The sequence below is a fragment of the Rhinoraja longicauda genome, chromosome 16 (assembly GCF_053455715.1).
Source record: "Rhinoraja longicauda isolate Sanriku21f chromosome 16, sRhiLon1.1, whole genome shotgun sequence".
Lineage (NCBI taxonomy): Eukaryota > Metazoa > Chordata > Chondrichthyes > Rajiformes > Arhynchobatidae > Rhinoraja > Rhinoraja longicauda.
In genome coordinates this window covers 30,929,883-30,942,095 of record NC_135968.1, presented here as the reverse complement: position 1 = coordinate 30,942,095, position 12,213 = coordinate 30,929,883, and the positions used below count along the sequence as shown (strand labels likewise).

General features: G+C 37.9%; 1 protein-coding gene across 9 annotated transcripts in view; it reads left to right on the top strand.

Moving 5' to 3' along the window:
- The window catches only part of LOC144601427 (fibroblast growth factor receptor 2-like), a 152,499-nt gene extending 140,891 nt beyond the window's left edge, over positions 1-11,608 (top strand). For all 9 annotated transcript variants that reach the window (XM_078413531.1, XM_078413534.1, XM_078413533.1 and 6 more), the window contains 4 exons: positions 724-794; positions 5,059-5,196; positions 6,308-6,413; positions 7,780-11,608. In XM_078413531.1, coding sequence (XP_078269657.1) covers positions 724-794; positions 5,059-5,196; positions 6,308-6,413; positions 7,780-7,944 — 480 coding nt within the window. In that variant the 3' untranslated portion in view covers positions 7,945-11,608. The remainder of the gene's footprint in view (positions 1-723; positions 795-5,058; positions 5,197-6,307; positions 6,414-7,779) is intronic.
- Positions 11,609-12,213: the final 605 nt, after the last annotated feature.

Here is a 12,213-nt window from a genome sequence, read left to right as displayed (position 1 = left end):
AAGATTGAAACTTAGGAACTCAAGTTATGTCTTTTTATGATCTTCAGTTAATTTAATTCAAACCTGTACCCACAAACATACCATTTATCCACTCTTGCCCCAACTGCTTTGATACCTTTGCATGTATCTACTGGCACAGCATTTCAATGTTTTGGTTGATCTATCATTCAGTCTTGTGGGGGGAATCTGTTGCATATTACTACTGTGCTTTGTTTTTTTTCCCCCAATTGAAAGCATGGAAAAGGCCCATCAGCCCACCGAGTCCACGCTGCCCATCAATCACCCACTTACACTAATTCTATGTAGAAACAAAGAACAGCAGATGCTGGTTAATGCACAAAAGGACACAAAGTGCTGGAGGAACTAAGTGGGACTTGCTGGTTAATCCAGCACTTGGTGTCCTTACGTAGTTCTATGTTGTCCCACATTCACATCGACTCCCTACACATGAGGAGCAGTTTACAGAGGCCAATTAACCTACAAACCAACACGTTTTTGGGATGCAGGGGGAAACCAGGACACCCGGAGGAAACCTATAGAGAAAACGTGCAAACTCCACACAGACAGCACTCAAGGTTAGGATCAAACATGGGTATCTGGCGTTGTGAGACAGCAGCTCCACCATCAACTGTGCTGCCATGTTTCTGTAAACTGCTATTGATTTTGTTTCTAAATCTCCTGCACAATTTCAAAATGACTCAGATTTGGCATTTTTTGTTCCAGGGTCGACTGCCTGTTAAATGGATGGCTCCTGAAGCTCTCTTTGACAGAGTTTACACACACCAGAGTGATGTGTAAGTATTGATGATATCACCAACAGGAAATATGGTCATCCGTTTAGTATAGTCACCTCGTCTGTTCTGCCAGGCAAGAGTGCAGCTGACACAAATACTACAGATTTATGCCTGCAGTTTTGTGAGTACAGGTTTCCCCTATTAATGAAGAGGTTACGTTCCTAAAGAACCCTTTGTTGTGTGAAAATTTGTGCAGTGGGAGGTAAAGAATTCTCTGGAAAATATTCAAGTTGGTAGGTAGCATAAGATTTCAATATTCTGCTATTTAAAAAAATACAAAACCATTTAGAAGGCAAAGAGAGGCCAGAAAAGTAAATGTTGTAGCACAAGAAAATGCTGTGAGGTGGGCACAATCTGTGTCTTAGGTGGTGGAAGTGACAGAGACAGCTGAGTTTAACAGATGATATGGATGTGGTTGGCATCGGTTTGGTGTAGACAAAAGTTGACTGTTCAAGCAGTTTAGAAGGATGAAGGGGGACCGAATAGTGAAAGGCCTTGATAGAGTTGATGTGGAGAGGATGTTTCTGCTTGTGGGAGAGTCTCGAATCTGAGGGCATAGCCTCAGAATAAAAGGACGTACCTTTGAAACTGAGGCGATGAGCAGGAATTTAGTCAGGGGGTGGTGAATCTGGGGATCTCTGGTGAGTGATGGAACAGACATCAGGAAACCAATTGTATTTACATTGGCTACCAGGAATTGGCTGGATTGCTACTAATAAAATTTCCCCATTTCTCAATAATATCAAATCAAAATTTTACTTTAGAAAATGTGGTCTTGTGTTACATTTCCTTCCTTCTTCCAAAGCAAGCATAATTTGGCACCTTTAAGTTTATTAAATAGCAAATGGACCTCAATTTTAACTTGTGTGGTTTTAATTAAATTTTACTTTTTTTTTATTGAACTTGATGTTCCGCTTCTTTAGCAAGTTAGGCAAAAGGTTAAAAAGGGGAATGCGTGCTGAGGAATTTATGCAGGGGGCAGGGAGTCCGAGTTTTGGACCAGTGGGATCTCTCCTGGACACTTGATTGCGTGAGGGCAGATCAATGTTCCAGTGTTTCAATGATTGAGTGGTAAAGGTGGTGTCTGGTATTCTTGCCTTTGTTAATCAGGGCATTGAGTGTCAGAGTCATGTTGCAGCTTTATAGGCTCTGGTTCGACCACATTTGGAGAATTGTGTACAGTTCTGGTCGCTCCATTACAGGAAGGATGTGGAGGCTTTCTAGAGGGTGCAGAAGAGGTTTACTAGAATGAAGCCTGGTTTTGAGGTTATTAGCTCTCAGGAGAGGCTGAACAAACTTGGATTGTTTTCTCTGGAATGTCAGAGGCCGAGGGAAGACCTAATAGATGTGCATACAATTATGAGCGGGCGTGAGGTAGATGGTTAAAACCTTTTCCCAGGATGGAAATGTCAAAGACTAGGCGTAGCTTTAAGGTGAGGGGGGTAAAGAGATGTGCATGGCTCTGTACTTTACACAGTGGTGGGTACCTGGAACATGTTGCCAGGGCTGGCAGAGGCAGATACAATAGTGGCATGTGAGAGGCTTTTGGATAAACATGAATATGTGGGGTATGGAGGGATATGGATCACGTGCAAGCAGAGGGGATTCGTTTATTTTGGCATCGTGTTCAGCATAGACATTATGGGCCGAAGAGCCTGTTCTTTGTGCTGCACTGCTGCTCTATGTTCTATTATGTGGATCTCATATTTTTTAAATTACAAATCTTACCAACAGTCCAGATTAGATAGACACAAAATGCTGAAGTAACTCAGCAGGACAGGCAACATCTCTGGAGAGACGTTATGGGTCAAGACCCTTCTTCCCTACTGAAAGCAATAAACAATAGGTGTAGGAGTAGGCCATTCAGCCCCTCGAGCCAGCACCGCTACTACGTCCTGATTAGATGTTTAGAAACAAAGAACTGCAGATGCTGGTTAATACACAAAAGGACACAAAATGTTGGAATAACAGTGGGTCAGGCATCATCTCTACTGATAGGTAACGTTTCAGCTCAAGACCCACCTGAAACATCACCAATCCATGTTCTCCAGGGATGCTGCGCAAACCCGCTGAGTTACTCCAGCACATTGTGTACTTCAGGACAGATCAGATAGGTTATTCAACGCTAAACTTCAAGTCAGTAAGTTTAAGTTGCTGATAGGATGAAGGATGTGCTTCATAAGCAAAAGAAAAATCTTTCTTCAGTTCTGCATCTGTAATTGTCACTAAAACCTTCCAGTGCAATGTCACAGTAACTCATAGCTTAATAGCTAAGGCACTTTGGAATCAAATGGATTAGAAACGTAGGTTATCACTTTACCATAAAATCATTACTTTTGATGTCTGCATTTCCTTTATCCTAATGACTGATCATGCTGCAAGCATCTGAGAATTGATTGTTGGTTGCCAAAGCAAAAAGTGAGAATATTTCACGATCAAGTGCAAAAGGCATCATGCACATTCTTAGTGAAAAAAACTCAGCCTTTTCAGAAAAATGTAGAATAGTCCATTACATGTTTGAGTTCAGCAATTTTCAGTGCATAACAAGTACACTTTAGAATTGTAATTTCTGATGCTTCTAACCCCACGTTAAAATGAGATGGTACAAAAAAATTAATAGTTTTAAAATTGATGCTTTCATTGTCCACCCTACTGTCCAACACATATCTGGTTCGTGGACATGATCCTCAAGGACTTTAAACTGCACTATGACTGATAAACTAACTATTATACTAACTCATGTTCATCTAATATTCAAAACCAATGTAATTAAATTAACTCTCATTATTTAAATTAGTAAATCTATCCCCTTCATCCCAATGAGAGGATCACAGTTCCAGAGAATTCCGGGTTGACAAATTTGGTGGTGGAACAAGGGCTCCAGGTGCAAGTATGGGGAGATGTGAAAATAGATTGTATATTTACAGCATCTGCGTTTTTTTTAAATTTTCAATTATAATAAAGACTAGGAGACAGCCAAATAATAGGAGGTCTCCAAAAAAATCAAACTAAGTGAGCACCATCATGTTTCAGGTCTAAACATTACAGATCCGCACAAAGACATTTGCCATGACTAAAGTTAGGAAACCAATAGGATGACTAGCTCTCTGAAGTACAACAAATAGAACGGTCATGTTAAAATCATTTTGAAATACTGAAGGAGGGGGTGGGGTGTGGAAGTTCAGTGAAAATGACCAATATTTGAAAATATTCTTCATTTCAAGTTCAGTTGATTACCAAATATTTGTTATGACAAAGGGTTATATTTGATATGTCACTTAAATCTATTGTTTTTCACTACAACAAAGGGTAGAGAATATGTTTCCCATCTTGCAACAAAACCTCAGTTAACACCATTCCAACTTTTAAGGTAGCCCAAGGACAATTCAACTTTTCTTCCCGAGGGCAAGTGGTGATTTTAAGTTTAAATGGTCCCTATCATGGCCACATCAAAGCATGGCCAAGAAAGAACACCAACGTCTCTACTTCCTCAGAAGGTTAGGAAGTTCAGAATGTCCCCAACAACTCTCACCAACTACAGATGGTCCATTGAAAGCATTTCATCTTAATGCATCACAGTATGGTTTGGGAACAGCTCCACCCAAGATCGCCAGAAATTGCAAAGAGTTGTGGACGCAGCCCAGTCCATCGCGCAAACCAACCTCCCTTCCATTAACTCCGTCTGCACTTCACGCTGCCTCGGCAAGACCACCAGCATAATCAAGGACCAGTCACTCCCTCTTCTCCTCTTTCCCATCCGACAAGAGGTACAAAAGTTGAAAATGTATAGCACAGGTTCAGGGACAGAATCTTCGCAGCTGTTATCAGGCAACTGAACCATCCTCACCGACTAGAGAACCGTCCTGATCGACCTCATTTGAGACCGTTGAACTATCTTTAAATCTGTGGAAGCCAATGTAAATATGATTGGTTTCCTGATGTCTGTTCCACTACTCGCTCTAAATTGTGTATGAATGGGCTTCAGGTGAATATAAGTGCAGGCGTCACTGTGGTGTTCATACACATATGCACATAATGTTCATACACATATGCACATATGATCTCCTCAGTGACATGCTAATAGATAACCACAGAATATTTCCATTGCCTGAGGCATTGTGGTGATGGGTTGTCTACCAGGCAGGATGGGAGAAGCTAGAAGGAAGTAAAAGTTTTGGAAAAACTTCCTGCTGATGGTCACAATCCACAATTGTGGTTATGGTCTGTTCCAGAAAATTCATATCAATTACTATTAATGTTACAGGTGGTCATTTGGAGTATTGATGTGGGAAATCTTTACCTTGGGAGGATCTCCATATCCAGGCATTCCTGTGGAAGAACTTTTCAAGCTGCTTAAGGAAGGCCACAGGATGGACAGACCAGCTAACTGTACCAATGACCTGTAAGTTTCATAACTAGTATATTATCATATCATATCATATATATACAGCCGGAAACAGGCCTTTTCGGCCCTCCAAGTCCGTGCCGCCCAGTGATTAACACTATCCTACACCCACTAGGGACAATTTTTACATTTACCCAGCCAATTAACCTACATACCTGTACGTCTTTGGAGTGTGGGAGGAAACCGAAGATCTCGGAGTAAACCCACGCAGGTCACGGGGAGAACGTACAAACTCCTTACAGTGCAGCACCCGTAGTCAGGATCGAACCTGAGTCTCCGGCGCTGCATTCGCTGTAAAGCAGCAACTTTACCGCTGCGCTACCGTGCCGCTGTAAGACAGAACAATAAAAGTAATGTATCTGGGTGAACCAAAATCTGCAAACTCTGTCTCTCCCTGTACCAGTGGGTAAACTTGTGGTTGCTCTTTTAAGGTCCTGTTCTCATTTAACAATTATTCTAATATTTAATTGCTGCTTATGAAAGCACTAGCCACACCTAGAGCTGAATTGAGATTACTCATTATGGAAACAGCCAATCTACTACACCCACGAATCAGACATTCAGACTCTTGCCGTATTCGCCAGGGAAAAACAATCCTTTCTTTTTCTTGATGCAGTTAGCCTGCCAAAAAGCTAAGCACATTCTAGAGAATGCTCCAAGGTCCTGGTGATCATTGTTTATGTACTAGATAATAATGTATTTGTATGTCTAAACAATGGCTTTGCTGTTACATCATTAATAGGTTTTGGTCCTTGTTATATTTTAGAAATGACATTTCATGAAAAATTGAAAGCAATTGACAGAATTTCTGAGAATAAGTTATTAGGTCTGTCCAAGCAGGCTACAGTCTTTAGGCTACTTGCCAATAATACAATAATCTGAAAACTGTCTTGAACTTTATATTGCATAATTGTGAATATTTTTGAACATTGAAAGTTGTTGATAGATTAGATGAAACCGAGCTATAGTCACTATTCTTTACACTGAGCTCAAATAATGTGTGACTTCAGTGCTGAAAGTTACTAAACAAATACTGTTTGTATTATAATTTGCACCAATTTAACTGCAAGCTGGAATGATTTTTGGAAATATCCATCTTTGTGCTAAGGTACATGATGATGCGTGATTGCTGGCATGCGATTCCTTCACAGCGACCAACTTTTAAACAATTGGTTGAAGATTTGGACCGAATTCTCAGTTTAACATCCAATGCGGTAAACTGGCTGTACTTGATTAAATGTGTTCGCTGTTTAAATTTAGCATGGTTTGATGCTCCTTGAACATTTTGTTCATGAGGAATTTAAATTAAGCAAACACTGGTCCCCTTTTGCCTCAGGGTGAAGTTATGCATGCTTATACATTCAAATATTTTTAATTAATGCAGTTTAGACTGCAGGGTAAGTCATAATCTTGATTCAGTGAGTACTCATTGTTTTGAAGAAAAACATTTTTACTGTTGCCTATTAGCACCAACAATTCCTAATCCTTTAAGAGATCAAAGTACAATAAAATGAGATGACTTCATGCTGATGGTCACAATCCACAATTGTGGTTATGGCCTGTTCCAGATCGATGAAAGAGTTTATATGACATTTGGCACTCAGTACTGGTACGCAAGCAAAATGTGTTTTAGAGAGTACCCATTACTTGTTATAAGAAAAGTACAAAATCTAGTATTTCAGTCTTTGTTTGTATAAGGCCTTCTATGCCCGCACCTCCAGACTCAGGAAAAGCTTCATCCCCAGGGCCATAACTGCTATGAACCGGTCCTGCTGAGCCGGATGGTCACATCGCACAGTGAACCGGCACAGATCTACTTGCACTTTATTCTGTTTTAAAACTGTTCCAATTTGTTTCATTGGGTTGTTTAAATTAATACTGACTAGCTAATTCATTTATTGCATCGTATGGGAGGTGCATTCCCAATCTCGTTGTACCCCTGTACAATGACAATAAAGATATATTGTAATTACAAATATTAACTAGTGTTCAGGCTATAAAGTTAAAAATTGCTTTCAGAATTATTGTTTGCTCAAGGGCTTTATACTTTTAGTATTAACTTCAGGTGTTCAAAATATTATTTTACTCATCAACTAGTCACTATTTACATGCTAATAGCAATTCAGACCTGTAGAAAGCATTTTTGCAACGGTTTATGGCTAAAACACGACCTATTGAAATTTGTGGCAAATATATCAGTTTGTGAAATATAGAATGAACATTTACTGGATGTTAATGTTTCAACCCTGTTTGCTGATAAAGTATTACCTTTTGGAATTTCATGGAATTTGTGCAGATAACATCTCCAACATCTAATATTACGCTTTTGACTTTGTACAATACTATTTCAAGATAAAACTGAAATAGGCAATTAAATCTGCTTAATAAGATGTTTTCTCACAATACTTTAACATATTAATGTTGGGGACTTAATGTAATCATTGCTGTTACTGTATCTTTTGTAAATATTATGTTTGTCTTGGCTCAATATAATTAACCCAAAGACGTATAAATGTTCACAAGAATATTGATGATGAAAGTAGCAATACTTAATTTCTTTAATCTCTTTTCTGCTGGCAGGAATATTTGGACCTCTCTGCACCACTAGAACAGTATTCGCCTTGTTATGCTGGCACGAGGAGTTCCTACTCGTCAGGAGATGACTCTGTATTCTCTGACCCCATGTCCAATGATCCATGTCTTTCAAAGTATCAACAGCACATGAATGGTACGATTAAAACATGAATGAAAAAAGCCGATTCTTACAAAACTAACTTTAAACACAGTCTTCCCTGTTTCACATATCTTCAAGGAACTTGGATACGAGACAGAATGTTGATCGGATCTGTTTAAAAAGAAAACAAGGATTGCAATAAGCTGTTCATGAAGAAATGTTCAGCTGTATATATTTTGTTGCAAAGAAGACTGAATAAGTATTATAAATAAGATTTTGTTTTTGGCGACTTGGCCAATTCATATTCCATCAAAAGCTGACTGGTTGGACTTTGGCAAGACTTAAAGTAGGAAGTTCTGCCTAGATTGTTAATTTTGTAATTTTGGAAAAGTTATTCAGCATAAAACTTAAGTGCTGGCTATATTTGTAAATATGCCCAAATATGTATAAATATATTTTATATATATATATATATAATTATATATATATATTTACAGTGAACTATTTTTTTGTATGGATAAAAACGTGATTCTATTGCAACCAGAAAATGAAAACAACGTTTGTCAGATAACTAAATGCGCTTGAAAACTGTTTCTGCAGCAATTCCTAGCACTTCATTTATGCAACATTTTCAAGACACTAAGTTATTCTTTTCAGGGAATGATTTATTTAACTGGTATTTAGCGACAAAACAATTAATCTTAATTTCTTGTACAATGTGTGGCTTTTGCAAGATGGGAAATGGATTGAACTTTAAAACATATTGGAATGGGTGTTATAATAGTTCTGTCTAAGCTCAGGTGTTTGGCCAGAAAATTACCTTTCGATAGAAAGCAGCAAATAGATTTTCACTTAAAGTTTTGCACAGTGAAAATGTGTAAATTCATCCTCTTGAATCTGGCCATCTACTAGGTTTCAATGTTTGCTGATGGAAAATAATTAGCGATCCATCAAGACAATACATGGCTTTGGACACAATGGCTTGGTTTACCTCGGCCTTGATGATGTAAGAAGGGATGGTGAGGAGGGGAAGGTGGAGTAACAAATATGGCAATTTCCTTGTCCAATCTTCCACTCACAATACTAATTGGGGCTGGTGGCAAGGAAGGGGGGGGGGGGGGAGGGGGCATTGGCTTTAGTATATATTCGACAAGATCAGATTTCATGCTCATTTTCTTCTCTAACTTTCTCCATCTTGGCCAGGGATCTTTGGATTACTGTTTGGTAGGCCTTGGCAGGTTAATTGCAGTTTGCCAAACTTCTTCAGTGGAGGAGGAAGGTGAAATAAAGCTTCCTTCAAATTCCTTTCCTGTTCCAAAGACTTCATGAATATATCCCCTTCACCACAACTATTCTATTGTCTTGCGTTATCAGTCCTGTTTTTGGAATGCTGCGGTGGATGCCCAGCAGGACCACTGTCGGGATTATTACTCCTTAGGCCTCAATGGCAATGGACCTGGCAGTTCAATGCTGTGTTAGATGGGACTATGATCCTGATAAATGGGTTAATGCTAATGGCAGAGGTGTAGGAGCTTAAAAATAAACCCTTCCTGCTCTAATTCTGTTAAGACACATTAGTTGAGGTTAATCTCAAAAAGGTTGATGCTGTATTCTTTACAGCTGTAAAATAACACAAAATACGTGAATTCATTACAAATTATTAGCATTTTCCTCAATTAACAAATTGATTGTATCCTTAATTACACTAAAGTACCTTCTATAAATATAGGTGACCGAACCTTCACTAAAGTAATTTATTTTTACTCATGATTCCAGCATCTGCCATCTCTTGTGCTGCCATTAATTTCTATCATATATATTTCTAAATGTTCATTGTAAGTTATTGTGAGTTTGGTTTTGAAGATCTGATACCAATTTGTCAATCTACATGATCAGAAGAGTTTAACTATTTGTGAACTGAAACACCTTTGAAAGTTTAAAACGCTATTTGAAAGTCTACAAGTACTGATTTCTGTGGCTGCTGGCCATAGGTGTTTAGTTGTGAAATTAAAATTGCCAAGATTTTCCATGAGGTAGAATAGTTTCCGAAGTTGATGTTGCTTTGACATTGCCTCGTAGTAAGTTTAATCTCATACTATTGAGCATGATTGTATTCTGGTTTGCTAGTTATCATCATACGGTGTTTTAATGAAATAAGATGTCGTATAATAGATACGAATGTTAAGGGACCATTTAAGTGCCCTGAACAATTATCTTCACTGTTTTTCAGTATTATAATTTCCCATAAACTTGTTTTAACATGTCACAAGTATACTCTCATCTTGTTACCTCCATCAATGAGCTTTCCAATCAGTGCCAAAATGACCAGTGAAGTGATGGTATCTTTACAGGTCATTGCTAGATTATATAGAATATAGTTGATGTGAACTCTGAAGGCTCAACACACTTTTCTCTTGAGTTCTTTTTTTAGGATTCCTGATACATGGGTTAAAGCTAATGGCAGAGTGGTAGGAGCTAATAAACTCTAGTAGGACTGATCCGACAACAAACCCTATTCTCTGACATAATATCAAATAAATTACATTCCTGATCTTCCTTTTAGTAAAAATGGCATCATCTTCAATTAAGAATAATTGGTTAATTGTGGGAAGCAATGACAGACTAGAGATCTGAAGTTGAAACTTGTTTGTAATTCAAAGCTTCATTCATTCATTGGATCTGTCATACTTGTACTCCAGGAGAATATGTTTATCCTGTTCTAGCATTGAAATTGATCAGACGTTAATGGCATTGTATTTGTTCATGCTTCACAAAGCTTAGTCATTTTCCTTTGCTTTTCGATACCTAAAATAGTACAGCATTAGACCTGAATAACCCTGTACCTAGATCAATAATTTAAGGTGCACTCTAGCAAAGAAAACCAAACAGCTACCCAACATTAGATTACCAAAGCTAGAAGGGCTTGAAGTGATAAATATGTTGCTTGAAATGATTGGTATGGTCATTTCGATCTGAAAATAATCAGGATGTTACATATTTAGTTTAGCTATAAAAGCACACTACTACAGAAATGTAACCAACTCGAAATAATGATGAATATTACTTAGCAAGTCCTTTAAAATGCAATGTCAGAGTGGAATAGGAAAAAGACATGACACTATAAGATTTGTTTGCCCAATGTAACATAAATGAAGTAATTAGAGGATATATACTATGTTGGCAGGAAAACATACAAGACCAAAATTTAGTCTAGTTGCTATGCTTTGGTGAGATGGTGCGTAGTTCATTCTTATCTACATTCCACTATTTTGTATATTTTTATAAAGCATTTGTCATCCTCTGTGTTGTAATGTTCAAATTTGTGCATGGATTTCATAACACAATGTACAACTAATTTATTGATTTTTTTATTTACAAAAAAGTTCTATTTTGTTGTCACAAATTTTCAAATAGCTAAAAGCCTAGTTAAGGTTATAAATGGTTTGTTTATATGAAACATTTGCTTCTATATTATGCTATTTGTTCTGGTTAAATACTGCTGGACACATTATTAAGCAAACGAAATGTAACCGAAACCTAGTTTACTTTTCCTTTAAATGTCTAAGGACATCCCTTTTTAATTTAAATGTTTTTTTCCCCCTGACATGACCTGTAAAATTGTTGACCGACACAATGTTGATACTGATTTTTTGAGAGATAATAAAATATTCAAAGCCCACTATAAATTGTCAGCTGTTGCATAAACCGCATTTTGCCACCAGTAGAAACAATAAATCGAGGCTTTAGCTTTAGTCATGCAGCGTTTGTGTTGTGTTTTGAAATGGTAATTTCTTAAGAATATCACCCATGTTTAAATATGAATGTTAACCTGATTCTATAGTACTATGAAATTGATTAGTAGGACTAGATGTTACAATCCCTAAGGTTTGCACTACAATTGACTGGTGTTGTTCTTGGGGGTGACCACTAGGTGATTGAACACTTGGTAAACTTTGTTCAAATACAGGAACATGTAAGAAGCGTATTTTCAAGGTATATTTACAATGTGCTCAACACTAATAGTGGTGATGAACATGTCAATTGGTTGAGGGGTGATTACATATTAGAAGCAAGTGCAGTAATGTAAAGACAAAAGTGAACACAGCTAAAGGATTATTACACACTCTTCATTTTGTTACATCTATATGAGATATTACCATTTAGCTGTTGCGTTCATGTCATCGGAGCAGAATTAGGCCATTCAGCCCAAGGAGTCTAGGCCGCCATTCGATCATGGCTGATCTATCTTTCCCTCTCAACCCCATTCTCATGCCTTCTCCCCATAACACCCTTAACCAATCAAAAACCTGTCAATCTCCACCTTAAAAACACCCAATGAT